The sequence below is a fragment of the Pseudorca crassidens genome, chromosome 20 (genome assembly GCF_039906515.1).
Source record: "Pseudorca crassidens isolate mPseCra1 chromosome 20, mPseCra1.hap1, whole genome shotgun sequence".
NCBI lineage: Eukaryota > Metazoa > Chordata > Mammalia > Artiodactyla > Delphinidae > Pseudorca > Pseudorca crassidens.
In genome coordinates this window covers 5,532,740-5,556,045 of record NC_090315.1, presented here as the reverse complement: position 1 = coordinate 5,556,045, position 23,306 = coordinate 5,532,740, and the positions used below count along the sequence as shown (strand labels likewise).

At 59.0% G+C, this 23,306-nt stretch overlaps 2 protein-coding genes across 6 annotated transcripts; one reads left to right on the top strand and one right to left on the bottom strand.

Moving 5' to 3' along the window:
• Window positions 1-2,758: 2,758 nt before the first annotated feature.
• On the top strand, window positions 2,759-19,972 carry CNOT3 (CCR4-NOT transcription complex subunit 3). 5 transcript variants are annotated; one of them, XR_010939033.1, is made up of 18 exons: window positions 2,759-3,265; window positions 8,367-8,441; window positions 8,558-8,625; window positions 8,893-8,967; window positions 9,082-9,171; window positions 9,382-9,510; window positions 9,607-9,702; window positions 10,892-11,114; window positions 11,206-11,339; window positions 11,810-11,866; window positions 13,235-13,565; window positions 13,643-13,766; window positions 14,670-14,868; window positions 16,725-16,824; window positions 16,915-17,113; window positions 17,314-17,529; window positions 18,120-18,245; window positions 19,596-19,972. XR_010939033.1 is itself a non-coding variant. In XM_067719014.1 (18 exons), the coding sequence occupies exons 2-18, from the start codon at window positions 8,417-8,419 to the stop codon at window positions 19,692-19,694; spliced, it is 2,208 nt and encodes a 735-aa protein (XP_067575115.1). In that variant the 5' UTR covers window positions 2,979-3,265; window positions 8,367-8,416; the 3' UTR covers window positions 19,695-19,972. The 5 variants fall into 5 exon arrangements, 3 of the variants coding, with proteins under 3 accessions (XP_067575115.1, XP_067575116.1, XP_067575117.1); XR_010939034.1 differs by having other exon boundaries at window positions 2,766-3,265; window positions 10,895-11,114; XM_067719014.1 differs by having other exon boundaries at window positions 2,979-3,265; window positions 17,314-17,446.
• Window positions 18,871-23,224, bottom strand: LENG1 (leukocyte receptor cluster member 1). Its single transcript, XM_067719215.1, has 4 exons — window positions 22,949-23,224; window positions 21,810-21,992; window positions 20,898-21,157; window positions 18,871-20,222 (listed from the first exon to the last, which is right to left on the bottom strand). The coding sequence occupies exons 1-4, from the start codon at window positions 23,078-23,080 to the stop codon at window positions 20,009-20,011; spliced, it is 789 nt and encodes a 262-aa protein (XP_067575316.1). The 5' UTR covers window positions 23,081-23,224; the 3' UTR covers window positions 18,871-20,008.
• Between the last annotated feature and the right edge of the window lie 82 nt (window positions 23,225-23,306).

Genomic DNA, 23,306 nt, shown 5'->3' with positions numbered 1-23,306 from the left:
GGGCTTCACAGCTGCTCACTTACCTGAACGGTCAGCACTTCTCTTAATTACCCAGGAGGACCAGCCCCGGGGGAGTGATGCTTCTCTAGCTCGAGCTTTCTCCCTGGGTCTCTTTCTGCCTCACTGGGTCCTATCTGAGATCTCTCTCTTTCTGTTCCTCTCTCTGGGACTCCCCCATCACCACTAGGGGCTCTGTGTGTGTCTCCGGTCCCTAGTCCCTCCCTCAGCCCAGGGCTCTGTCTCTGGACCTCAGAGGCCCTCTCTGAATCTCTCCCCTCCCTCACATGAAAGAGTCTGCACACCGGGGAGGTTCTTTCCAAAGGCCAGATTACTCCAGGTCACATAACTGTTTCCCCAGATTTATCCCTGAACTTTAGATCAGCCTTGCTTAAAAGTGATGACCTTTGCTGATCTCTGTCTCTGGGGGTGCCAGGGAAGGGCCGTCTGTCCACAGCTCTTCAGAGTCCCCATCTCCCCTGGCCAGACTGAATCGAACGGTGGAGGGGGCAAGGAGGTGTGAAGAATCTCAAGAAGGAATCTGAGTCACCTGGCCCTGCAGTCCCGAATACTCTTAGAGTTTCTCCAAGTTTCATATGCCTCAGAATTGCCTGGAAGGACTGTTAAAACGGGTTACAGGGCCCAGGTTTCCGATTCAGTTGGTCTACGGTGGGGCTCAAAAACGTGACTTTCTAACAACTTCGCAGGTGGTGTTTATGCTGCTGATGCAGGGACCACACTTTGAAAACCACTGCTCTAGAAAATCCTCTTATCAGATTAGTGGCATGTTGGAATCATCTCAGGAATTTGCATTACTAATGTCTGGTTCCCATCCTGAGAAACCCTTATTTAATCAGTCTAGGGCAAGGCCTGGGTATCTGGATTTTTTTTAAGCCCCCAGGTGATTCACACATGCAGTCAAATTTGAGAACCACTGCTCTGGACCCTTGCTACTCAAAGTGTGGACTGGCAGCACTGCCTGGTAATCTGTTAGAAAAGCAGGATCTGGGACCTCCTGAGTCAGAATCTGCATTTGACAAATCCCCAGGTGATTCCTGAGAAACCTCAAAGGCCCTGCTCCATCCAGGGAACACACTTTGTTGTTTTTGTTTGTTTGTTTTAGGGGAAGTAGTTGATTTACAACAGGGACCACACTTTAAATAACAAGGGTCTTCTGGATCAATATTTCTTAAACTCTAACGAGGAACTTCCCTGGTGGTGCAGTGGTTAAGACTCCACACTCCCAATGCAGGGGGCCTGAGTTCGATCCCTTGTCAGGGAACTAGATCCCACGTGCATGCCGCAACTAAGAGTTCACATGCCACAACTCAGCAGCTGGCGAGCCGCAACTAAGGAGACCGCCTGCCGCAACTAAGACCTGGTGCAACCAAATAAATAAATAAATATTAAAAAAAAACACAAAAGACCTCTAATGATCACCCAGGAAGTTTGTAAAAATACAGATCCCTGGGCTTCACTTCCCAGATCTGTGTGGGCCTAAGAGCACTGCGTTTTTACAAGCATTGCCTGCCTTGCCACAGGCGATTCTGATGCAGTTCTCACTTGCATTTCCCTTGGATTTATCTTACTTTCCTCCACCTAGAGGAGATGGGCAGAAATGACTTCATCTTGACTGTGTGACCCAGGGCAAATGCCTCCTGGTTTGCCAGAGCACCAGTGCCTAGCAAGTTTTAACCACAAGTCATTCCCCGTGTTCATCCAGGTACTCATTCAGCAAACGGTTACTGAGTGCTTCTTGCTGCTAAGCGCTGGGGATGCAAAAATCCGGAGGGGGAGATTCAAATAATTAAGAAAATGACAGTATACGTGCAAAAGTAAATCCGAATGAACAGGGCTCACGTGAGCACTCAGCACGGGAGGTCAGGGAAGTTTTCCCGCTAGAAAAGACCACTGAGCTGAGATCTGAAGGACCAGTAGGTGTTAGGAGGCAGCCGTGGGAGGGGAACAGGGACTCTCATCTGTACCTTCTGCGGCGTCCTCACAACACCAGGGAAATGGAGGTGCAGAGGAGAATTACTGTCCCACGGTCATGTAACCACACAGAAGCAGGACAAATACTCCATGCCTCCATGGCGCTTCCCAACCAATTCAGCTATGCGTGATGCCAGTGACTTGGGGCATCGTCTCCTGCTTCCTTCCTTTTCTCCCTTCCTCTGTGTCTCAAAGATATAACAAATACAGGCACTTGAAGACTGTGCAGCTCACAGACAGGGACCGGCCTGCCCGGCCAGGACCCAAGGGAGGTGGAAGGATGCTCCCAGGTTCCAAGCCTGCCTGCTACGCCCCGTTTCACACGCCTTAGGAGCGGTTACCGCCCACTCGCCAAACTATTGGACACTCTGGGAGGAACGATAACAGGGCCAACGAAGAAGAGGGCTGGACCCTCTTTCCCGGCTCCTCCCTACCAGCCCAGGGGCTGTCTTCATTGGCAGATGACTTCAGCCCGGCCCCCGCTTTGAAGGCACCTGTCTTTCTCCCATTAGGTACGCGGCCTCTATCGCCCACTCTCCATGCCTTCCTTCGCTTTCCCCACCCACTTCCTGGACCAGCCAATGACTTCAGGGCAGAATGTCCCCCCACGGCCAATTGAAAACGGCTCCAAACTTGACGGACGACTTCCCGCCCCTGATCAGCCTAGCTCCTCCCTCCGACCAATTGGTTTAAGAGAAAGGGGGCGGGTGTATCCAATCAGCACGACACAGGTCTCTGGATTGACGCACGAGTCCTCGCGCTGGCGTGTTGTGCCCCGAGGCGGGAGGAGGCGGAGGAGCGGGGAAGAAAACCTGAGCCAATCCTAGCAGCCCGCGCAGGAGGCCAATCGAACGCCGCGCCTTGGAGAGATTGTCCAATCGGAGAGAGGAGGCCGGCCGCATCCCCGCCAAGAACCAATAGAGCGCGTCCGAGGGGCAAGAGCGACGTGCGGCCGGAGCAATGACAGGCCTATATTCGGGGCTCGGGGGCGGGTCGGCGCCAGAGACGAGAAGAGAGGAGGGGAGGCCTCCTCCGCCGCCGCCATCTTGGACCGGGCCCGGTCAGCTTCCGCGGAGCCATCGGCAGACGCCGCGGCCTCCCTTGAGCCCCGACCCCCGTCGTCAGAACAACCCCGGGCCCACTTCCCCCCACCCCACTTCCGCTTCGCGCCGCTATCGCGATAGCGCCCGGGCCCGGGGCGCGAGAAAAAGGCGGCGGGCGCTCGCCTCCCCCGCCTGTCGCGATACGCTCCTCAGCGGCGGCGCCAGCTCCTGTGGTGAGAGCGTCAGGCTCGACTGGGCCGGACCCCTTCCCCTCCTCCCCCGGCGCCGTCGGCCGCCTTCCCCGCCGCCTCCCGCCCCTGCGACCCCGCCGCCTGTCGCGATATGGCTGCCCCCGGCGCGGCGCCCCCGCCACCGCGCGGCCCCGGCGCTCGCCGTCGGCCCGGCGGTGCGCGGCTCCCCCGCCCCCGCTCCCTCCTCCACGCCCCTCGGCGGCGCCCGGGGGTCCTCCCGCGACCCCGGCCCCGCGCGGCGTCCGCGTCGAGCCCCCGTGGGGTGTGAGGGTGCGAGGTGCCCGCCCCTCTCCGCGTCGGGAGGAGCTGGAAGGATGGAGGCGCCTTGGCCGCAGGTGCCCGCCCTCTCGGGGCTCAGGTGCCTGCCCCCCTCGGCAGCAGCCCCTGTGCTGGGGAGCGGTCTCCGGGCGAGGCTGCCCCCTCCGCGTGGGTGTGGGGCTGCGAGTCCCCTGGTTGAGGACCCCCGTGGCGAGAGAGGGTCAGCCTTCCCGGGGCCAGCGCTCCTCTCTCCGCTCCCCTCCCACCGTGGGCGCCACTCTCCTCTTTGGGGATGGGGTGGGGGATGAACTCCCCTGGAGTGAAGATGCCACCTCCAGGAGTTGGAGCCTCAGCCCAAGTTTACGCCTCTGTAGTGAAAAGTTCCCCAGGTCTAAGGCTTCCACGTCCCACAACCCAGGCCTTACTCCTTGGAGAGTCAGGATTGTTCTCGGCGTCACCCGCTCAGGCCTGCGCTCTTACTTCTTGGGTCTGGGTATCGGTCTCTGGCTTGTTGGATGTGAGCTCTGGCTTGTTGGTTGTGAGCTCTGCCTGGATCCAGACTCTGCCCACCTCCCTCCCGGTGTGGGCTTCCTCTCGATGTCACTCCCGCCTCGGGGTCCTTTTGGTGGGGCTCTTGAGCTCCCCTGGGTCTCAGGTACCTGGTTTTCGCTTGGTGGTACCTCCCAGGTTCCTGCTTTCTCTACGTTGTTAATGATCTCCTGTTGTGGGCAGCGCCAGCCCCCCTGTGTCTCAGGGGCCTGTTAGCTCAGGGGCTGTCACCTTCCCCGAGGTTGATGCTCCTGTCCTTTCGGTACTGTTTTTTTTGACACCTGCCGCCACTGCCCTCAGCGTGTAGGCTGTCGCTTCCCTCAGTCTGAGGCTTCTATCTGTATTCACATCAGTTCCTCCACTGGGGTATCGTCTTTCCAGGGGTCAAGGATCCCACCCCCTCGGTGCTCCTCTAGGGCTCCTCATTGTGGGTGTGTGAGCTTCCCGGCACTAGAGAACCCTCTTGGTGTAACAGTCGTAGAACCAGGGCTCATCCCTACCCATGCCCACCCTGCTAGAACCCCCTAGGAGTGTAAGACTTCTTAGATTTGAGGTTCTTGTACTGTGAGGTGTGGGGTTTTGGGGCTGGAGTGGTGCCTTTTTCCAAGACGAGGAGCCTCTCAGTGTTGCCTCCTCCAGGGGTAAGGTTCCTGCCTGTATTGGCCACTCTTGGATTTGAGGTGTCTCTGCCTTTCTGTGTGTCCCCTCCTGTGGGACTAAGGACCCTCTCAGGTGTTGGTGCCCAGGGCTAATGCTTCAGCCCCTGCTTGTGATGTCCCACTGGGTGGGACTAGGCTTCTGCCCTCTCCTGAGGCACAGGTTCCTTGACGTGGGGGTGTGAGATCCCCGAGACTTGAGGGGGCGACCCCACTGTTGTCACCTTCCCCAGGACTAAAGATTCCTCTGGTGTAACCTTTCCAAGGTGGGATTTCCAGTCCCCCACCCTTGGTACTGGGCCTCGCGTGGGGAGATAACTCCCTCCGCCCCAGGACCTAATACATCCACCTTCCAGCCTCTCAGATCTCTGTGTGACAGCGTCAGCAGCCTCCCAAGTTCAGGATGGCCTTCCAGCGTCACTTCCCAGCAGGCCCGATCTCCTTTCCCCACGGTACACGGCTGCTGTGTATCGGCACGTGACTGCCCCAGGATTGGGGACCGCTTGGCTTGGTTCCCCAGGACTAAGCTTTCTGCTCCTCCTGCCCCACTCCTCACCAGGCCGCTCCGTGTGGCAGTGTCATCTCCCCTGAGGTGCCGTTGGGGGCTCTTTGTTACTTTCAGCCCCTCACTTTATGGTGTTGGCTCTTGTGGGTCTGGCACACGGCTCAGCCTACCCACCCGCTCAGTGTAGGCTCCTTACTCGTGGGGATGTGCCTTCTCGGACAGAGTCTTTTGGTTAAGTCTCCAGGGCCAAGGTTCCCAGATTCCTCGGTGCCGTTTGAGACTCCATGCGGTGAGGACACCAGGTCCTCTCCCTGAGATGCCTGCCTGTCTCAGAGTGGGCCTGCCATGGTTACCTTCCCTGGAGCATCTTGGTGGACCCTCCCAGAGCGCTGGGGCTCCCAGCCCTCTAAGCATGGGACTCTTCTGTGGGGGCATCTCTACTTCAGGACTCAGGCCCCAGCTTCCTTTCTGGTCCTTTGCTGGGGATCTAAGGTACAGGCACCCTTTTGCTGTGGGGTTTTTCTGTGGAGAGCCTGGCGTACTTGCCCTTCTCTGGAGGAGCTGCCTTCCTCGGGGCAGGTCTCCCGGTCTCAGCTGTTGCCCACTTTGAGGTTCTGTCTGAAACCCCACTCTCCCGGCTGGGGCTCTTGTTCCCTTGGCACCTTGCTTCCGACTCCTTCAGGACTTCCTGCTGCCACCGTCTGTTGCCCCCTCTGCAGGGTATCAACTCCTCAGCTGGGCTGGGTGTCCCAGCCCACTCAGTGTGGGGACCTGGAGAAAGCCTCCCCTCCCTAAAGCGTGCAGTGCCTTGTTTAGGGGTGTAAACTGGGCGTCCTGTCCCTTTGGGCTGGACCACCCAGCCGTGCCCCAGCATTGGGCTCCTGGGACAGAGGCCGGGAGTATAAGCGCCTGTCTAAGCTTCCTGTACCCACCCCCCACCCCTGGGCAGTAAGAGGCTTTTCAGCGTTGGGGTGTTGGAGCAAAAACTCTCCTGCACACCTCAGTGTTGGGGTCCAGGCCCTTGTGTGAGCTCCCAGGTCAAAGGCTCTTGCCCCGCCTCAGTTTGAGTCCCTTCTGTGCAACTCTCTCCTGAATCCTTTTTCTGGCGGCTTCGCCTTCCTGGAGCTGGAATTTCCCGTGTTGGGATTGCGCCCCACCTTGGCATGTCAGCCAGCCCTGGGCCAAGGGTGCTGCCATTCCTCTTGCTTGCTCCTTTACGGGGGAGATCCACGCTCCCCCAAGTCAAAGGTCTGCCGTCATGCAAGTGGGTCCCTGTGGAGGACGCTGCTCTGAGGTTGAGGGCCAGCCCCGTCACGTGGGCTTCTGGTTCTAAGGCGTGCTCTCTGATACCCTGTGCCACCAGTAGTTGCTAGCCACATGTGATTTAAATTTTAACTAGTTAGCAGAAAAATTTTTCATTCCATTCTGTGTTGCACTAGCCACGTTTGGAGCTGTCGAGCGTTCAGTGGCACAGATACAGAACGTTTCTGTCACTGTGGAAGGTTCTGTTGGGCCGGACTCTTCTTTGCGTTCCCTTCCCAGTGGGTGGGGGCCCTCTTGCTGTGACTTCCCTCTGGGTTAAGGCTCTGAGTCCTCCGTGTAGGGCTCTTTCTGCCTGGGCAGTTGGGGCTGCTCTGGGGCACCCTGCCTTAGGCCTGTTGAGTGGGCACTCCCCAGGTCTCAGGAAGCCATGCTTTTCAGTAGAGGCCCCCTCGCTGGGAGTGGGGACCTCCTGCAGCACAGTCATAGCTCTTCCTCCCCAAGGCTCCCCATCTCTCCTGGTCTTGGTGTCGGGCCCTGGCGAAAGCTTCTGGTGACTGCCCTTTGACCTCAGTCCCCTCTGGGTTGCATGTAACTTCCTTTAGGATGGAGGTGCCAGTGTCTCTAAGTATTGGGTGCTTGTCTGAGGGTTTATGTTTCCCTGAGTCTACATTACCAGTAGTGCACTTGACATGCAATTCCTTCGTGTGTGCCGATAGCTCCCTCCCAGTTCAGGTTCCCTTTCATCCTCTCATCTTCGTAAGAGTTCTCTCTTCTCCTGCTCTTCTCTCGAGTGATGCGTTCTGCCCCCAAACCTGTAACCCTTTTTGGTATTACCCTCTTTGGGTTAGGAGTATTATTTCCTTTGGTTTAAAGATCCTTCTCTGGAATAAACTTGTCAGAGGTCTAAAGCCCTCTTCTGCTTGGGATCCAGCCATGTCTGTGTGGGTGGGTTTAGCTTTCACAGTTGTAGGCATCTTCCGTGTCCCCCCACTGCACTTCCCCTTTGTTCCTTACAACTGATACACATATAAATGGTATCATGCCCTTCTCCATGGGATGCAAAATTCTTTGTCTCCTGACTTGTCTGAGGAGTAACCTCTCCCTGTGTTAGGATTCTGGTCACCTGTGTGCTTGACTTCTCTATGCGAATTGTGGTCTCCAGGTCTAAGGCCTTTGTCCCTAGCAGGCAGCTGTGTGCTGCATGACATTTTTCTGCTCTAAAAAATCCTTTTGAGTATCATCTGGGGAGAAAGTGCTCCATGCTCTAGGAGTTTTCCACTTCCTGGGTCAGAGGCACACAAAAAGTATATCTTACTTATTTATTTATGTATTTATTTATTTTTGGCCGTGGTGGGTCTTCCTTGCTGCACGCGGGCTTTTTCTCTAGTTGTGGCGAGCAGGGGTTACTCTTCATTTCAGTGCGCGGGCTTCTCACTGCGGTGGCTTCTCTTGTTGCGGAGCACGGGCTAGGCACGTGGGCTCTAGAGTGCAGGCTCAGTAGTTGTGGCGCACGGGCTTAGTTGCTCTGCGGCATGTGGGATCTTCCTGGACCAGGGCTCGAACCCGTGTACCCTGCATTGGCAGGTGGGTTCTCAACCACTGTGCCACCAGGGAAGTCCCAAAAAGTATATCTATTTCCTTCTTTCAGCAAACTTCCAGAGTCCTTTTCTGGACCAGACCCTGTGCTGGGCAGTCAAGGCAGCAAAAGGAGAACTGGGCCCAGTCTGTCATCAGATAGTAAATGCATCTTCCCCTTTCCATCCCATGCACCCTGTTCCCAACCTCGTTCATGTCTCTGGGTTTGGACCAGCCAGGGAGTAAATGTGTATTCCTTCCCAATCTCTCCCAGCAGCGTCCTTCTCCAAGAGAGTATGAAGAGAGTGCGTCTGTAGGGCAGGGAAGATGGCGGACAAGCGCAAACTCCAAGGTACTAGGTCCACTGCCTGCTGCCTGTGTGGCCACGTGCTCACCCTCCTCGGAACTCCTCTTTGGATCCCTGCTGCCTTGGCAGGATGCTAACAGCCTGCCTTCCTCCCTGGCCAGGTGAGATTGATCGCTGCCTCAAGAAGGTGTCCGAGGGCGTGGAGCAGTTTGAAGATATTTGGCAGAAGGTACAGGGGCTGGCCCCTAAAAATCTGGGTGGGTCTCTAGGGAGGAGAGAACAGAACAAAGTTGAGGAGTTCCTGAGTGTCAACCAGGGAGAGGGCCTGCATGTCCAGGTGCCAAGGACCTCAGAGAAGCAGCTCTGAGATGGATTGGTCCTGGGGGGGTTGTCCCCAGAGTCCCCAGCCCGCAGAGAGAAACTGGAGTTTTACCACTGGAGTGGGCAGTAGGGCAGCCAGCACCACACAAACTCCTGGATTCTCTCCATCCCTCAGCTCCACAATGCAGCCAACGCGAACCAGAAAGAAAAGTATGAGGCTGATCTAAAGAAGGAGATTAAGAAGCTTCAAGTGAGGGGGCTGGGGGCCCGGACTCCTGTGTCCTGAGGGCGGGGGGAACAGGGAGAGGAGGGGGCGGGGGCCTAGGCGCCCGGGTCCTGAGTGTCCTGCTGTTCCCACCTCCAGCGGCTGAGGGACCAGATCAAGACTTGGGTAGCATCCAATGAGATCAAGGACAAGAGGCAGCTTATAGACAACCGCAAGCTCATTGAGACGGTAGGAGCCCAGAGTCTGCTACCTGAGAGGTGGGTGGTCGGATTCCTGGGTCCCCAGAGGTCCTGAGAAGAGTGAGGTCTCTGTACCTGGGGAAGGTGGGAGGCAAAGGGCTGGGAACCTGAGAGTGGGGCTCCGGTTTGAGTGTCCACTGGCCCTGAGTCAGCTGCTCTCCCACCTTTGGGATCCCCCTTCCAACTCTGCTCTCCACAGCAAATGGAACGGTTCAAAGTTGTGGAGCGAGAGACCAAGACCAAAGCCTATAGCAAGGAGGGCCTGGGCCTGGCACAGAAGGTGGACCCTGCCCAGAAGGAAAAGGAGGAGGTCGGCCAGTGGCTCACAGTGAGTCAGGGTAGAGGAGGAGGTGACCTGGGGCCCGGACCCTGGCTGTATGAGAGGACTCTGGCTGACCGCTTGCCTTTCCCCTCCCACCCTCAGAATACCATCGACACCCTAAACATGCAGGTGGACCAGTTTGAGAGTGAAGTGGAGTCACTGTCGGTGCAAACACGCAAGAAGAAGGGCGACAAGGATGTGAGTGGGGGGCCCCTGTGCCCAGAGGACAGAGATGGGCTGGCGATCAGGAGAGGCCGGCTTTCCGGGCTGCGGGAGTCGGGGCCTGGGCTCCTGAGGCAGACAGGGCTGGCAGCTAGGATTAGGGGGTCAAGGGGTGGGATGGGGAGGGCTTAGCAGCTGACTGGAGGGTGGGGCGTGCAGGGAACAGATGAGGCAGACTCCAGGGTCCCACCTGGGTGTCTGGGTAAACATTGGAGCCGACAAGAAGAGGAGCCCTTTGGGGGAAGATGCTGAGCTCTGCTTGGGTCGCAGAGTAAGTGTGAGACCCGAGGGCCGCCCAGGGCGGGGAGGTTGAGGAGCTGTGGCTGCGGCCTCACAGCACCTAGAGGGCCCGGGTCCTAAGGAGAGGACAGCAGGTGTGGACAAGGCGGGGCATGGAGGAGCGGCTCATTGAGGCTGAGGAGAAGAGTGGTCTGAGACAAAGTCAGGGCTCAGGACCCAGATTCCAGAAAGCCAGGGTTGTAGGGTCCGAGTTCCTAGGGCTGCAGACTCTCTCTGCGTATTGACCCAGGAAGTACGGGGGACAGAGAGCTGGCTCTTGGGGAAGCTGGGGGCGGCGGTGTGCCAGAGTTGGGTGTCTGAGACTGAGGGGTCTGGAACCGTGGGCTTGGAGGGAGGTCCTTGCAGTCAGGAGGGATTTGGAACTGGGGCTAGGATGTCAAATCCTAAAGGGAGTGGGGCCTTGGGAGGGAGCCTAGGAGACAGGCCTCTGAATCTGGGCTTCCTCTTAGGGACACGTGGTTGGGGGTGGGGGTCATGGTGGTGACAGATGCTCAGAGTTGTAAACAACAAGCTTCCCCCAAACGGGGATTGCCATTATTACTGTTAGAGCAAGACAGGGGCGGCTGTGCTCCTGTATTCCAGAAGGTGGTCGGAGCTGGTGGGTGGGCTGGACGGTCAGGCGGGGTGCAGATCGGGCCACGTTGTAGGGGAGACGCCGGGATCCCTGGCTCCTTCAGCAGTTTCCAGGGATGTCGGGGTGGGAGGAGCTGCGGGATCCCTGAGGGGTCAAGGCGGGCAGACCCCGGAGGGGCTGGAGTGGGGCCTCTGGGTCTCCACCAGGGTCAGGGACTGAGGACGGGTTCTGTGGGGGCAGGAGGGGCAGGGCAGGCCCTGCAGCCCCTGAGCCTGGCCCTGGGCTCGCCAGCAGAAGCAGGACCGGATCGAGGGCCTGAAGCGGCATATCGAGAAGCACCGCTACCACGTGCGCATGCTGGAGACCATCCTGCGCATGCTGGACAATGACTCCATCCTCGTGGACGCCATCCGCAAGATCAAGGACGACGTCGAGTACTACGTGGACTCGTCCCAGGACCCCGACTTCGAGGAGAACGAGTTCCTCTACGACGACCTGGACCTCGAGGACATTCGTGAGGCCCGGGCTTGGCCTGCGGGTGAAGGGCGGTGGAGGCCTGGGGGAAGGCGTCCCCACCAGCTCATACAGCCTCCACGCCCTCACAGCACAGGCGCTGGTCGCCACCTCCCCGCCCAGCCACAGTCACATGGAGGATGAGATCTTCAACCAGTCAAGCAGCACACCCACTTCGACCACCTCCAGCTCGCCCATCCCGCCCAGCCCGGCCAACTGCACCACGGTGAGGCCTGTGGGTCTGAGTCTCCACGGAGGGCACAGGGGCCGGGGGCTGAGGAAATGTCCTGCAGGAGGGGAACCTCGGTATCCAGGGTCTGGGCCCCAAGGGCTGTAGATTGCCGGTAGGGCGGTTAGGGCCACACGTGGGTCCTGAGTGGAGGAGGGAGGCTGGTGCCTGGGGTGCCGAGGAGCCTGGGCACTGGACACCTGGGAAGGGATGGAGGGTTGGATACTCGAAGGAGAGCAGGTTCCTGGACCCTTAAGAGCCTGGCACGTGGTGCTGGCCCCCAGAAGACAAGCACCCTAAGGGGCAGGGTTTAGGTAGGTTCCCCAGTGAGATGAAGGTCATAAGGGCTTGAACAGCTCTGGGTCTGGAAGGTAGGCCAGCTGGGTTCAGATCCGGGGGTTCGGAGATTGGTGTCTCTGTCGGGTCCCTAGAGACACAGGTTTCTGACTGCACCTCTCAAACCTCAGGAAAACTCTGAAGATGACAAGAAGAGGGGACGCTCGACGGATAGTGAAATCAGCCAGGTGGGTCCGATGGGCGTCGGACGTTGATGGGCCCAGCACTCGCTCCTTCGCTGGTTTCCAGAGGCTTACTGAGGCCTGAGTGTGGCCCCCATGCTGGGCTTTGGGGACGCGGTGGGTCAGGCTGCCCTGAGGGAGGCCTGCAGTACTGATCGGCAGGCAGACAGGTGCGTGGCTGGTGCTGTGGTTGGGAGACGCTTCTTGGGAAGGGCGTCTGCCCTGGGCATTAGAGGAAGATACATTCCCGTGTGGGGCAGCGACAGGAGACAGAGGCCAGTCGTGGTGGACGTGGAAGTGTGGAGAGGTGAGCCCAGCCAGGTCCACTGGGCTGACCGCGAGCGCAGGACCTTAGATTGTCGGGCTGGGGGGCCCACACCGGGTGGACCAGCTCTGAAAGGGCCCAGCAAGCCCCAGAAATGATAGGACAAAAACCACATAGGTTTCTTTTCTTGGGCGCGCTCTGGGCCTTGGCTGCGCAGATGGTGTACATCACAAGTTTCCAAGAGGGGAAGTGCCTCCGAGAGTTTTTTCTCCTTAGTGCACCCTGTGGATTCTGCTCACGTGTCCCAGGGCAGCAGCACACTTTAGGAAATGCTGCTGCACCGGAATGCTATCTTTAGGCAGGAGGAAAGTGAGCCTGAAACCCCTCTGTGGGCTCGTCGGAGGGCTGGTCCCGAGGGAGAGCCTGAGGGCAGAGTTGATGAGGCTGGTGTGGGACCCGGGTGACCATGCGTGGTGTCGGGAAGGAGTTGATCGCAAGTCCTGCTTGGTGCAGAGTGAGCGTGAGGTGCCCGTGGGGCCTCAGGGTGGGTCCAGGAAGCGGCGAGGACGGCTGCCGGGTAGGCTTGAGAGGGGTGGTCAGCAGCTCAGCCGCGGGCTGTCAGGCGCACGTTACCCCACGTGCTTTCTGGGGTATTGGTCATTAACGGCCCCTTGAGTTGCTTTTGGGACCCTTTAAGTGACATTCAGAATTACTATCCTATTTTCAGCTGTCCTCTCTTCTCCCCTTGGACTTCTGGCTGGGTCCAGCTAACCTCATACTGAGGACATTGATGTGTTTCCCACTACTGCCCTGTCATCAGGTGGATGGGTTTCTCTTACACCCAAGTGGTGTCTCAGATCCCTGTGGGACATCGTGGAGATGTCCAGGCAGGACATGGCAAGCTGGATGCAGGCTAGAAATGCACGAGTGTTGTGCGCATGAAGGTGGAGGTTGAAGCCATGAGGGCGAATGGGGGTCATCTGGGTCCCCAGGGAGGGGCAGCAAGGCTAGCACCGAGGATGGAGCCTTGTTCCGGGGAGGGGTGTGCGGGAGGCTGGCGAGACCTGCGGCCCACTGTGTCCTGACCCTCTCCTCCCTCCCACCTGCAGTCTCCAGCCAAAAACGGCTCCAAGCCTGTCCACAGCAGCCAGCACCCTCAGTCCCCAGCTGTGCCGCCAAGCTACCCCTCCGGCCCCCCGCCCGCCGCCTCTGCCCTGAGCACCGCCCCTGGCAACAACGGGGCCCCTGCCCCGGCAGCACCCCCAAGCGCCCTGGGCGCCAAGGCCAGCCCAGCTCCCAGCCACAGCTCGGGCACGCCCGCCCCCTACGCCCAGGCTGTGGCCCCGCCAGCTTCCAGTGGGCCCAGCCCCGCGCAGCCCCGGCCCCCCAGCGTGCAGCCCGGCGGAGGCGGAGGTGGAGGCAAGCAGAACGGCGCCACCAGTAAGTGGGAGGCGGCCGGGTGGGGGGTCCTGGGGTGGCTGCCGCAGGCCCCTTTCAGCCCCTCTTCCTTCCCCCAGGTTACAGCTCAGTAGTGGCAGACAGCCCGGCAGAGGTGGCTCTCAGCAGCGGCGGGGGCAGCAGTGCCAACAGCCAGGCCCTGGGCCCCCCGTCTGGCCCCCACAACCCACCTCCCAGCACCTCGTGAGTGTCCGGCCTCGGGCAGGGCTGGGGACAGGCAGCCTTTGGCACGAGGAGGCACAGGGCCGCCCACACGGTTGCCACATGGTGCAGATCCGGGCCCTGCCCTTGCCAGTGGGGACTTCCCCCAGAGCTCTCTCCCACCCGCTTAGGTGCTGAGTCCCGACTTCTTCCCAGCTGGGGTATCGTATACGTGTGTCCCCCAGCTCTGCCCTAGAACATTCCTCGCCTAAGTGGGATTGTTCTCAGAGCCCCCCGGGGACCCGTTGGAACGCTCTGGCTCTCCCTTTCCTGCAGGAGTCTCGTGCCCTGCCGCCTCCTCCCTTTTCTGTGTCCTGCCCCAGGGCCTTCCTCACTCCGTCAGGGGCTCAGCGTCCACTTCTTACAGTGAAGGGTCCCAGTCCGTCCTCTCCCCAGCCACCCCTCCAGATCGTAGGTCAGACCATTTCCCAGAAGAGTGGCCCAAGAGAGAGCGCAGCGTCCTCTGTGGGAATGGGGAAGACCCCCCGGATCCCTCCCTCCCTCCCTCCTCCCCGGGTGCCTCACCCCTGGGCTCTAGGTGGGCTGCTCTGTTGTGTGGCTCTTTCCCACCCCTTTCTCCACGGGCCACTCCGTGTAAGAAGTGGTCCCACCTGCTTCCTAGAGAACGTTTAGGCGTGTGGTCTCTGGGAGCGTCCTGAGAATGCTTGTTCCCACATCCGCAGCCCTTCTTTACTGGGAAGTGATGGCAAGGGGTGGGGTTCTCCCTTCCCTCAGAGAGCTTCTCTCCTGTCTGCGTCCCTCAGCTGGCCCCATGTTTGTGCATTCTCCCTTTTTGACTCCTTTCCCCGATCACCCAAGTCTTCTTGTCCGTCCCGCCTTTGGGGACCCTCCTCTGAGCCTCCAACCCTTTGTACCCCTCCCCAGGAAGGAACCCAATGCGACAGCCCCAACGGGGGCTGGGGGCGTGGCCCCAGGCTCAGGGAACAACTCGGGGGGACCCAGTCTCCTGGTGCCACTACCTGTGAACCCTCCCAGCTCCCCGACACCCAGCTTCAGCGAGGCCAAGGCAGCCGGCGCCCTGCTCAATGGACCTCCACAGTTCAGCGCTGCCCCGGAGATCAAGGTGGGCCCCGCACATCCCCGGCGGGCCCCGAGCCTTTCTGTCCTGGCCCTGTGTCTCCACTGCAGATGGTCGCTGTCCCCTGGCTACAGGTCTCTACCTGCCATCTCCACCTCCAGCCCTCGCTGTGTCGCTCTGGCTTCTCTCGCCTGGCACACCTGCGCGCTCACATCATCTCCGGGCTTCTCTGCCACCCCCACCTGGGTCTCTGTCCCTCTGGGTACTTTCCTTGCTCCTGATTGTACTTGCTTGCTCGCTCCCCGGGTGTCCACTGTCATCGCCCTCCTTCCAGCCCTCGGTCATTTCTCCCCATAAGACGTATTACTTCACATGACCCACCATCCAGAGCTTACCACCCTCTTGCCTTCTACAAAAACATTTAAGTCCAGAAAACACTTGACGTCTGCTCTGAGCCACTTCGTGCTGGCTAAATGTAGCCACTTCCCACCTTCCTTCCGTACAGGGAGCAGAGTGGGACTGTATGGCGCGCATGTCTAGGTGGGGTGGGGGCCGGGGTGCTGTGGACCCACGTGCGTATCTGACTTAACCTGGGGAGGCAGCCCAGCAACGTTTGTGAGGTGGAACCAGGGCCAGGTCGTGTGGGGTCACAGTGGCAGGCGGGGCTGACAGGGAGAAGCGCCCCACCCCCCCCGGGCTGGAGTTCTATGGGGGGCTGATGCCAGAGCTGTAGTTAGAAGGCTGGGAAGCAGGGTTCAGCGGAGGCGAGAGGAACGGGGTGCAGGCTGGCTGCAGGGCCAGAGTCTGAAAGGGCAGCAGCAGGATGTGAGGTGACCATCTGGGGCAGTGTGTTTCGGGGTTTATTTTGGTTTTTTTTTTTTTTTGGCCGCACCACACTTCTTGCAGGGTCTTAGTTCCCTGACCAGGGATTGAACCCAGGCCCTCCGCAGTGAAAGTGTGGAATCCTAACCACTGGACCGCCAGGGAAGTCCCTGGGCCAGTGTGTCTTAACTTCACTTCCGCAGGAGGCAGGGCGAGGAGGGCCCCACTGTCGGGGTCCAAGCCCTGCATTGCCTCCTGTACCTGCCTTCATCTGGAAAATGAAAGTAATTGCCGTCACTCCTCAAATATGATAGGATGCTTGGGAATAGTCCTCATAAAGCTCTCAGGAGAGTTTCTGGCTCCCAGTGAGCACCCAAAGTTTAGAAATACAACGGACAGGAAGTTCAGTGTATGCATTTTTCTGGGGGAAGAAATGAGCCTTGAGATTCTCAAAACAGGTCCACAACATTTTTTTTTTTTTAATTACTGGGTGAGTGGTGGAAAGGTTTTGAGTAGAAAAATGACAGAGAAAGACATGGCTGGAAAGGTCCCTCAGGGGCCCGTGAGACCAGGACGGTGTGGGGCGGCAGTGCAGGTGCCTCCGAGGGAAGAGAGACCTCGGTGACTGAAGGGCGTGGGGAGTGGGGTGGCGAGAGGAGTGGAAGGCAACTGCCAGTGGCCAGCGGTGGCCGGTGGCCGCGGAGAGGGGCAGGGGGTCTTAGTGACGCACGTGGGGCAGCCGGCAGTGGGCGGGCTCCTCCCAGCGTGTAGGCGTGCAGACAAGTGGGCGCTGCTGCCGGTTCTGTGACGGCGGTGGCGCGCGGGCTCTCCGCTGGTGTGTTACTGTCACGGGGCTGCACAGCAGGGTCCACACGTGCTAGGCACCCCTCTGTCAGTGGACACTTGGTCGTGTCCAGGTTTTCTCCCCGCTATTAGGTGCTGCAGTGGACGTGCTCTTACACTAACGGCCTTGGCTTAGCTGAAGCCCCACCGAAGCAGGCGAGGGTGCCGGGGCCCACGAGGACCCAGTGCCAGCCCTCGGCCCTGGACCTCAGGCCAGGCACCTCTTCCCTCCCCAGGCCCCTGAGCCTCTGAGCTCTTTGAAGTCCATGGCGGAGCGGGCAGCCATCAGCTCCGGCATCGAGGACCCCGTCCCCACGCTGCACCTGACTGAGCGAGGTGAGCTTCCAGGGGTGGGGCGGGCCGTCCAGGAGGGGCCGGATGCACCAGCCTCACCGCTCGCCGGCCCCACCTCTGCCCTCCCCGCAGACATCATCCTGAGCAGCACGTCAGCTCCCCCAGCCTCGGCCCAGCCGGCCCTGCAGCTGTCGGAGGTGAACATACCGCTGTCACTGGGTGTGTGTCCCCTGGGGCCTGTGCCCCTCACCAAGGAGCAGCTCTACCAGCAGGCCATGGAAGAGGCCGCCTGGCATCACATGCCCCACCCCTCAGACTCTGAGCGCATCCGGTGAGGGGCCACGTGGGGTGGGTACGGGGCCCCTGAATCCGAGGGAGCCTTGACCTGGGCTCCCCACAGGACACAGGGACTGAGGTGGTAATGCTGGGTGATGTGGTGCCTGAGACGCTCCCTTTGATCCACGAGAGGAGAGAAGGCAGGGAGGCCGGGGGCTGCCGTGCATCGGCAGTGACCATCCTGTCCCCCCACAGGCAGTACCTCCCCCGGAACCCCTGCCCGACGCCCCCCTACCACCACCAGATGCCGCCCCCGCACTCGGACACTGTGGAGTTCTACCAGCGGCTGTCGACCGAGACGCTCTTCTTCATCTTCTACTATCTGGAGGTACAGCAGGGCCCCCGGGGCAGCCTCGGGCCCCCCGGCTTCGCCGCCACCGCCGCCGTCCCCCCTCGGGCTGGAGGGGTGAGGTGGGTGCCCCACTGCGGCCACCGGGACCGCACCCCTCCCCCTCCCCCAGTCCTGCCCCCCCCCCCCCAACCAGACCCCTCCCTGTCCCCACTCCAGTGCTGAGGTGTCAGGTCAGTTGAGGCTGAGGGCTGGGTTGGTCTAGCGCAGCACCCAGGGAGCCCAGCCCCACAGTGCCCGTCCCGATAACTCGCACTGTGCCAGCACGCTGCTCGCTGGCACGTACCCGGGCCTCCCTGGGGACCCGCTAGGGAACTGTCCAACCTCTGCGTAACCCAGTGTGTCACCAGTGACCCCCTCCCTCATCCAGCCTTGAGAAAGTTTCTAAACTGCCTCCTCTCAGCTCTCATCACGATTAGTTTCTCTTCCTTCTCAAAGCTTCTCTGAAAGCAATTTCCACCTCCCGTCTCATTTTCCTTCTCCTGACCAGCATTGGTACGTCTTGTGCCCCAGCCCATCCGTACTTGGATTGTCCGGCCCAACCTCGGTCTGTGGCGGGGCCTGGGGTCAGCCCTGTCGCCCTGCCCCGTCCACCTGGCCCCCACCCAGTTGCGAGGCCCCCTGATCCCCCGTTCCATGCTTCATTCCTCAGGGCACTAAGGCACAGTACTTGGCAGCCAAGGCCCTAAAGAAGCAGTCATGGCGATTCCACACCAAGTACATGATGTGGTTCCAGAGGCACGAGGAGCCCAAGACCATCACTGACGAGTTCGAGCAGGTGAGGGCCCCTCCCTGTGCCCTGTCCACTCTGGTCCCGCTGGCTGAGTCCGGGTAGAGTCCCCACTCCACACGCAGACTGGCAGCCCTGCTGCCCGCTCCCTTTGCCACCACCTTCAGCCAGCTCGGTCCCTCAGGCCATCTGCCTTGCCTGGGACACTGTCCTCTTCCCCACTGGCCAGCTCGCGGTCACCCCAGAGGTCCCAGCCTCCATGTCCTTCCTCAGAGGAGCCTTCCCCAGGCACACACACAGCCTGTGCCTCCGCCCCTCCTCTGGCACGGTGGGGGGATGTGGTGTCTCCCACCCAAGACCATGGGCTGCACTGCTCGGGGACCTTGACAGTCCCCAGCACCCAGCAGAGGGGCTCAGCAAACACGGATGGGGAAGCTCTTTTGTTGTTCTCGTAATTGATTGATTGGGACCTCCCACTTGCAAAACGCTCTGGAGCCAGACTACCTGGTTTGGAACCCAGCTCTAGCTGGTGACCGTGGACAATTCACTTGAACATCTGTCTCTATTTCCTTATCTGTAAAAACGGGGTAACAGCACCTACCTTTATGCAGTTGTTACGAGGATTAAATGAGTTAATGGCGTGTAAGTACCTAATGGTGCCTGCTACGTAGTGTCATGGGCGTACTGGACTTTATTTCAGCTTGGAGTTGGTATGTTCCACAGTGGTTTTTTTCCGCCAAATCTTTACCTGATGCCAAGCACTGAACAAGGGCCTTGTCCTCAGGGAACCTCCTCCCCTCCATTCCTTCAGGTTCTTTGAAGCATTTCCACCATTCATTCAGAACCCGGCCCCATTCCCACTGTGTCATCTTGGACACTAACTACAGACATCCTGTTCCCTCCCGGTTTGGTCCAAAGTAATCCTCTAAGTTAGTGTATTTCCAGGCATCAGTCCTTCAGAAGTTCCCACACCACCGCTGTTGCCAGTAAAACGTCTGTCCTGGCAGCGTGCCTGGATGTATGTAGACTCCAAGCCTGTTCCATGGCCTCAGGGGTTTTGTGAAGACTAAACCCTAGGACATACATCACGTACTCAGCACTCGATCAGTGCTTGGAAAGCCAAAGCCATCGAGAGAAGCAATAGGATGTTTGGCACACGTGCCCGGGGTCGAGGCCCGGCTCTGGCATGTGACCTCCCTGCGCCTCCCTCTGCTTCCTCTGAAGCAGGAGTGATGACGTTTCCCACCTGAGAAGAGCCTTGTGAGGGTGGAGTGAGATGGCGTGTGCATGCAGGGCAGTTGGCCTGGTGCCTGGCTCCTCCATGGCCCTAAGACCTGTCCCTCTGCCAGCTCCCCCGACCACCTCGTCCACTCACTGACCGCCTTCTCCCCCGGCCAGGGCACCTACATCTACTTTGACTACGAGAAGTGGGGCCAGCGGAAGAAGGAAGGCTTCACCTTTGAGTACCGCTACCTGGAGGACCGGGACCTCCAGTGACACCGGCCCCTCCCTCCACCCTTCCCTCCCCCCGCATGCTGATCCCCCTGCCCAGGTGAGGGCCCTGCCCTGGAAGACTGGGGGGAGGCCCCAGGCCATAGGGCAGCCCCCTCCCCCAGGAAGCAGGGAGGGGGCTGGGAGGCTTTCTCTTTCTCTCAGCCCCACCCTGGGGGCCCGGGGGCGAGGGCTGCCCCCTCCTCCCCTCCCCAGTGAGGGACTTTTTTTGGTAAACCTATTTTCATTTTGGAAAATATTTATGAATAAATAGTTTTATATGACGGCTGGCAGCAGCGGCCTCTCCTGTACCCCCTGAGTCAGTGAGCCAGGGGGCGTTCCTGCTGGCGGGGGCGCCGGGCCAGCTGGGGGTTGAACTGGGAGTTGTACCGCCTCCGCCGATCGTCCACCTCTTCTGGCTGATCCTCCTGGGCTGCCGTGCCTCCAATCCGGGCCAGCAGGGCCTGTGCCCGAGCCCTCTCGGCCGCTTCCCGCTGGAGACGTTCAGCTCGAAGCTGGTCCAGGGACGGGGGTCTGGGAGGAGATGAGAGTCGGTTCAGAAAGCTGGTAGTCCCAGGAGGCCCCGCCCTCCCCCATTGTCCTCTGGGAGGGAGCTGCCACCTGGGAGGGAAGCAGACTGGTGCTGGGACCCTGAAGCTGGCCTCACCACCTCTACAGGTGGGTGCCCCTCCACCACTAAGCGGCTGTATGGCACTGAGCACAACCTGGCCCTCCCCATTCCCTCATCTGTGGGAGAAAGGAGACGGGTCGGTATACCCGATCTACACTCAGGGGTCTGCATCCTAGGGACACAAACCTGCTTTTATTCTAGCCCCGTGGTTCTCACACTCTGGTCTCAAAAACTGAACCTCAGAGAGCTTTGTTTCAGTGGATTTTATCTGTCAATATCTTGCATATACAAAATGAGAAATCTTAACACAAGCGAATGTTCCACCAGCCACATCAGTGGTGTCATCTCATATCATGTAGCCTCTGGGGACCCCGAGAACGAGAGTTAAAAAGTTAAATGATGTTATGAAAATAGGCTTGACTTCGCAGACCCCGTGAAGGGGTGTCAGGACCCCCGGGGTCCCTGGACCACGTGTTGAGAACACGTATCTAGACCCCAGAGCCCTCCCGTCCCAACCAGAGAGAGCTTCCATGGTGCCCGCATGGCCATGGCCAACCCCCAAGGCCCAGGCTCCTTACTCTTTGGGTCGTTTCTCAGGTCCCTCCTTTTCCTTTCTGCTGTGACTGCCACTGTCACCACTGTGCTTTCTCTTCTTCCCCAAATGTTTCTGCATCTCCCCCAGAGGGTCCAGGCGGTTCTTGATCTTCTCATCTGGTCCTGGACCAGACGGGGGGCCGCCCCGACTTGGGGGGAGCTGGTACCAAGGGAGCTGAGTCTGGGCTTCCGCTGCACTCTGGCCCAGGTACGTCAGGATGCCCAGAGCCTTCTCTTGCATCTCCTGAGGAAGACAAAATGTGGAAGTGAGAATGTCAAGTGTGTCTCCCCTTGGGGAACCCAGGGACACCCAAGGTTCCCGAGGCAGAACCAGACATTGAGCCAACAGGCGTGTCATGAGCCAACTCTGCCAGGTGCTGGGGACACAACAGACCAGTACGTGTGGGGCTCCTGCTCCGGGGGCACAATGGCAGCTTCAGAAACAAGCACAGGAAGGAGGGGACAGGGTGGAACTGGTTTAGGTTAGGGTTCAAAGGCAGGCATCTTTGGGGAGACAACTGAAGAAAAACCTGAGAGAAGCAAGCAAGGAAGAGGAATGACTGAGGTGGGGGGAGGAGGCAAGTTCAGAGTTTGATGGGAAGTCCCTGAGAGCAGGTGACTGACAGGATCTGATCTACATTTAAAAGCCTCTTAACACTTCCCAAGTATCTATAGGCTCTGGACAGCAGGTGAGAGACCTGAGAGGTCTGTACCTAGCTGCCGGCAATAACCAACACCTCTTAAGTGCTATGTTTCGGTACGGTTCTGAGTTTCCTACATTAGCTTGTTTAATCCCCACCATATCCCTAAACACTCCTTAGTCACACCTGACGGGCAAGGTGCTCCCCTTCCCCCAGCTCCATCCATGACTGACGAAGAGGGCAAGACCGACTTACTTTCTCTCGTCGCTTCTCTTCCTCGTACTCTTTATTGCCTCTGCTCACCCCCTTCCCTTCTTCCAGCAGCTCTCGAAACAGATCCACAGGGCCAGAACTGCTTGGGGCTCCTGGTGCTGCTGCTTCAGCCGCAGGTAGTGAGTTCTGATGCCTGGCTTTCTTCCGTAGGAATTCTGTGCGGGCCTGGGGGAAAAGAAAGGTATAGGCAGAACATTCAGAACCTAGATGTGACTCAAGGAACTGTGAGCCTGGTGCCGACCACAGAAAACCACAGGCCGTGGTGCTGGGGGCTGTAAAGAAAGGGAGCAGGGGCACTGGGAGCCCAGAAGAGGCACCTATCCCAGCCTGCGGAGAGGGTGGGGGAATGAGGCAACGCCTGGGTTTGTAAGCTACCTTTCAAACAGTAAACCAGGGGGGTTCCCAATCTCGAGTGACACAGTAAAAACAGCTACGAAGGCAGCCAATTCGTGTATTAGGACAGGTGATCTGAATTCCAGGCAGGGCTCCATGTCACTATCCCCAGTTGATTTGCAATTTCTACTGGTAAATGTGAATTTTAAAAACCCTGACTACCTCCCAGCCAGTGTTGACAATCAGATTAGCCAAAGGACAGGAAGCTAGGTATAAACCAAACAGGTTAGGAGTTATAAAGAGAGCCTGTAGTGTTTGTGTGTGGGCAGCGGTGCAGGCAAAAGGCTCGCCCGACAGAGCGGAACTGGCTTGTTCCACTGTCATTTCGCTGTGTCTTCCTCTCTGAAGCCATCTCACTTCTCTGGACAATGGAAATGACAGCCTCTCTAAGAACGAACAGTGCTTGAGAGATTTGGCAAGTCAAGCGCTCTGCCCGGGGCGAGCATAGAGTAGGCGCTTACTAAATAGGGAGTTTGTGCAGGTAAACTAAAAAGTGGTCCGAGTTTCCTTGAATTGTCCAGGGCTTCGTTTATTCATGAGCTCCTACTCTAGGAGTGGGTAGAACCAAGACCAGGGAGAGCTCGAGGTGGGATACGCAAAAGACCGCACACGCTTCCAGGGAGCCTGGCCCCTAATTCCGCACGATGTGCATTGCGCCTGCGCGCCGCCCCACTTCCGGTCCCTCCCGAGGCGCCTGGGCGCTCCGCCCGGCCGGACTGGGAGCTTACCTCTTGCTGAGCGAGCAGCACCCTCCGCTCACGCTCTTTCTCCTCCTCCCGGGCTTGGGCCTCGTCACGCCGCACGCGGGCGACATTGTCCTTGTTCCGGACGTGCCAGCTCTTCTTGGGTAAGATATTCATGGCGCCGTAGCTGTCCACGGACTGGCAGGCCCGCCTTCTAGCACTTCAGTTGGCGAGAGGATGGCCCCTCCCTGTCTCGGCCACGGATTGGTCCTGGACTATTTGGCACGCCCCTCTGGGTCTGTAGCGAAAGTTGATTGGCTGAGACGCCCACCTCCCATTGCTCGGAATTGCGCGTGGTGTCGCCTAGCGACCGCCTCTTATCAAGATTGTGAGTCAATCACAA

Bases quoted from the DNA above. Each gene is read 5' to 3' on its own strand.
- CNOT3 (XM_067719014.1), top strand. From the start codon at position 8,417: ATGGCGGACAAGCGCAAACTCCAAG. The intron at 9,172-9,381 runs GTAGGAGCCCAG...TGCTCTCCACAG, and splicing joins ACCGCAAGCTCATTGAGACG to CAAATGGAACGGTTCAAAGT. The intron at 9,511-9,606 runs GTGAGTCAGGGT...TCCCACCCTCAG, and splicing joins AGGTCGGCCAGTGGCTCACA to AATACCATCGACACCCTAAA.
- LENG1 (XM_067719215.1), bottom strand. From the start codon at position 23,080: ATGAATATCTTACCCAAGAAGAGCTGGCACGTCCGGAACAAGGACAAT. The intron at 21,993-22,948 runs GTAAGCTCCCAG...CTTTTCCCCCAG, and splicing joins TGCTGCTCGCTCAGCAAGAG to GCCCGCACAGAATTCCTACG. The intron at 20,223-20,897 runs GTAAGGAGCCTG...ATCTCCTCCCAG, and splicing joins CCTGAGAAACGACCCAAAGA to ACCCCCGTCCCTGGACCAGC.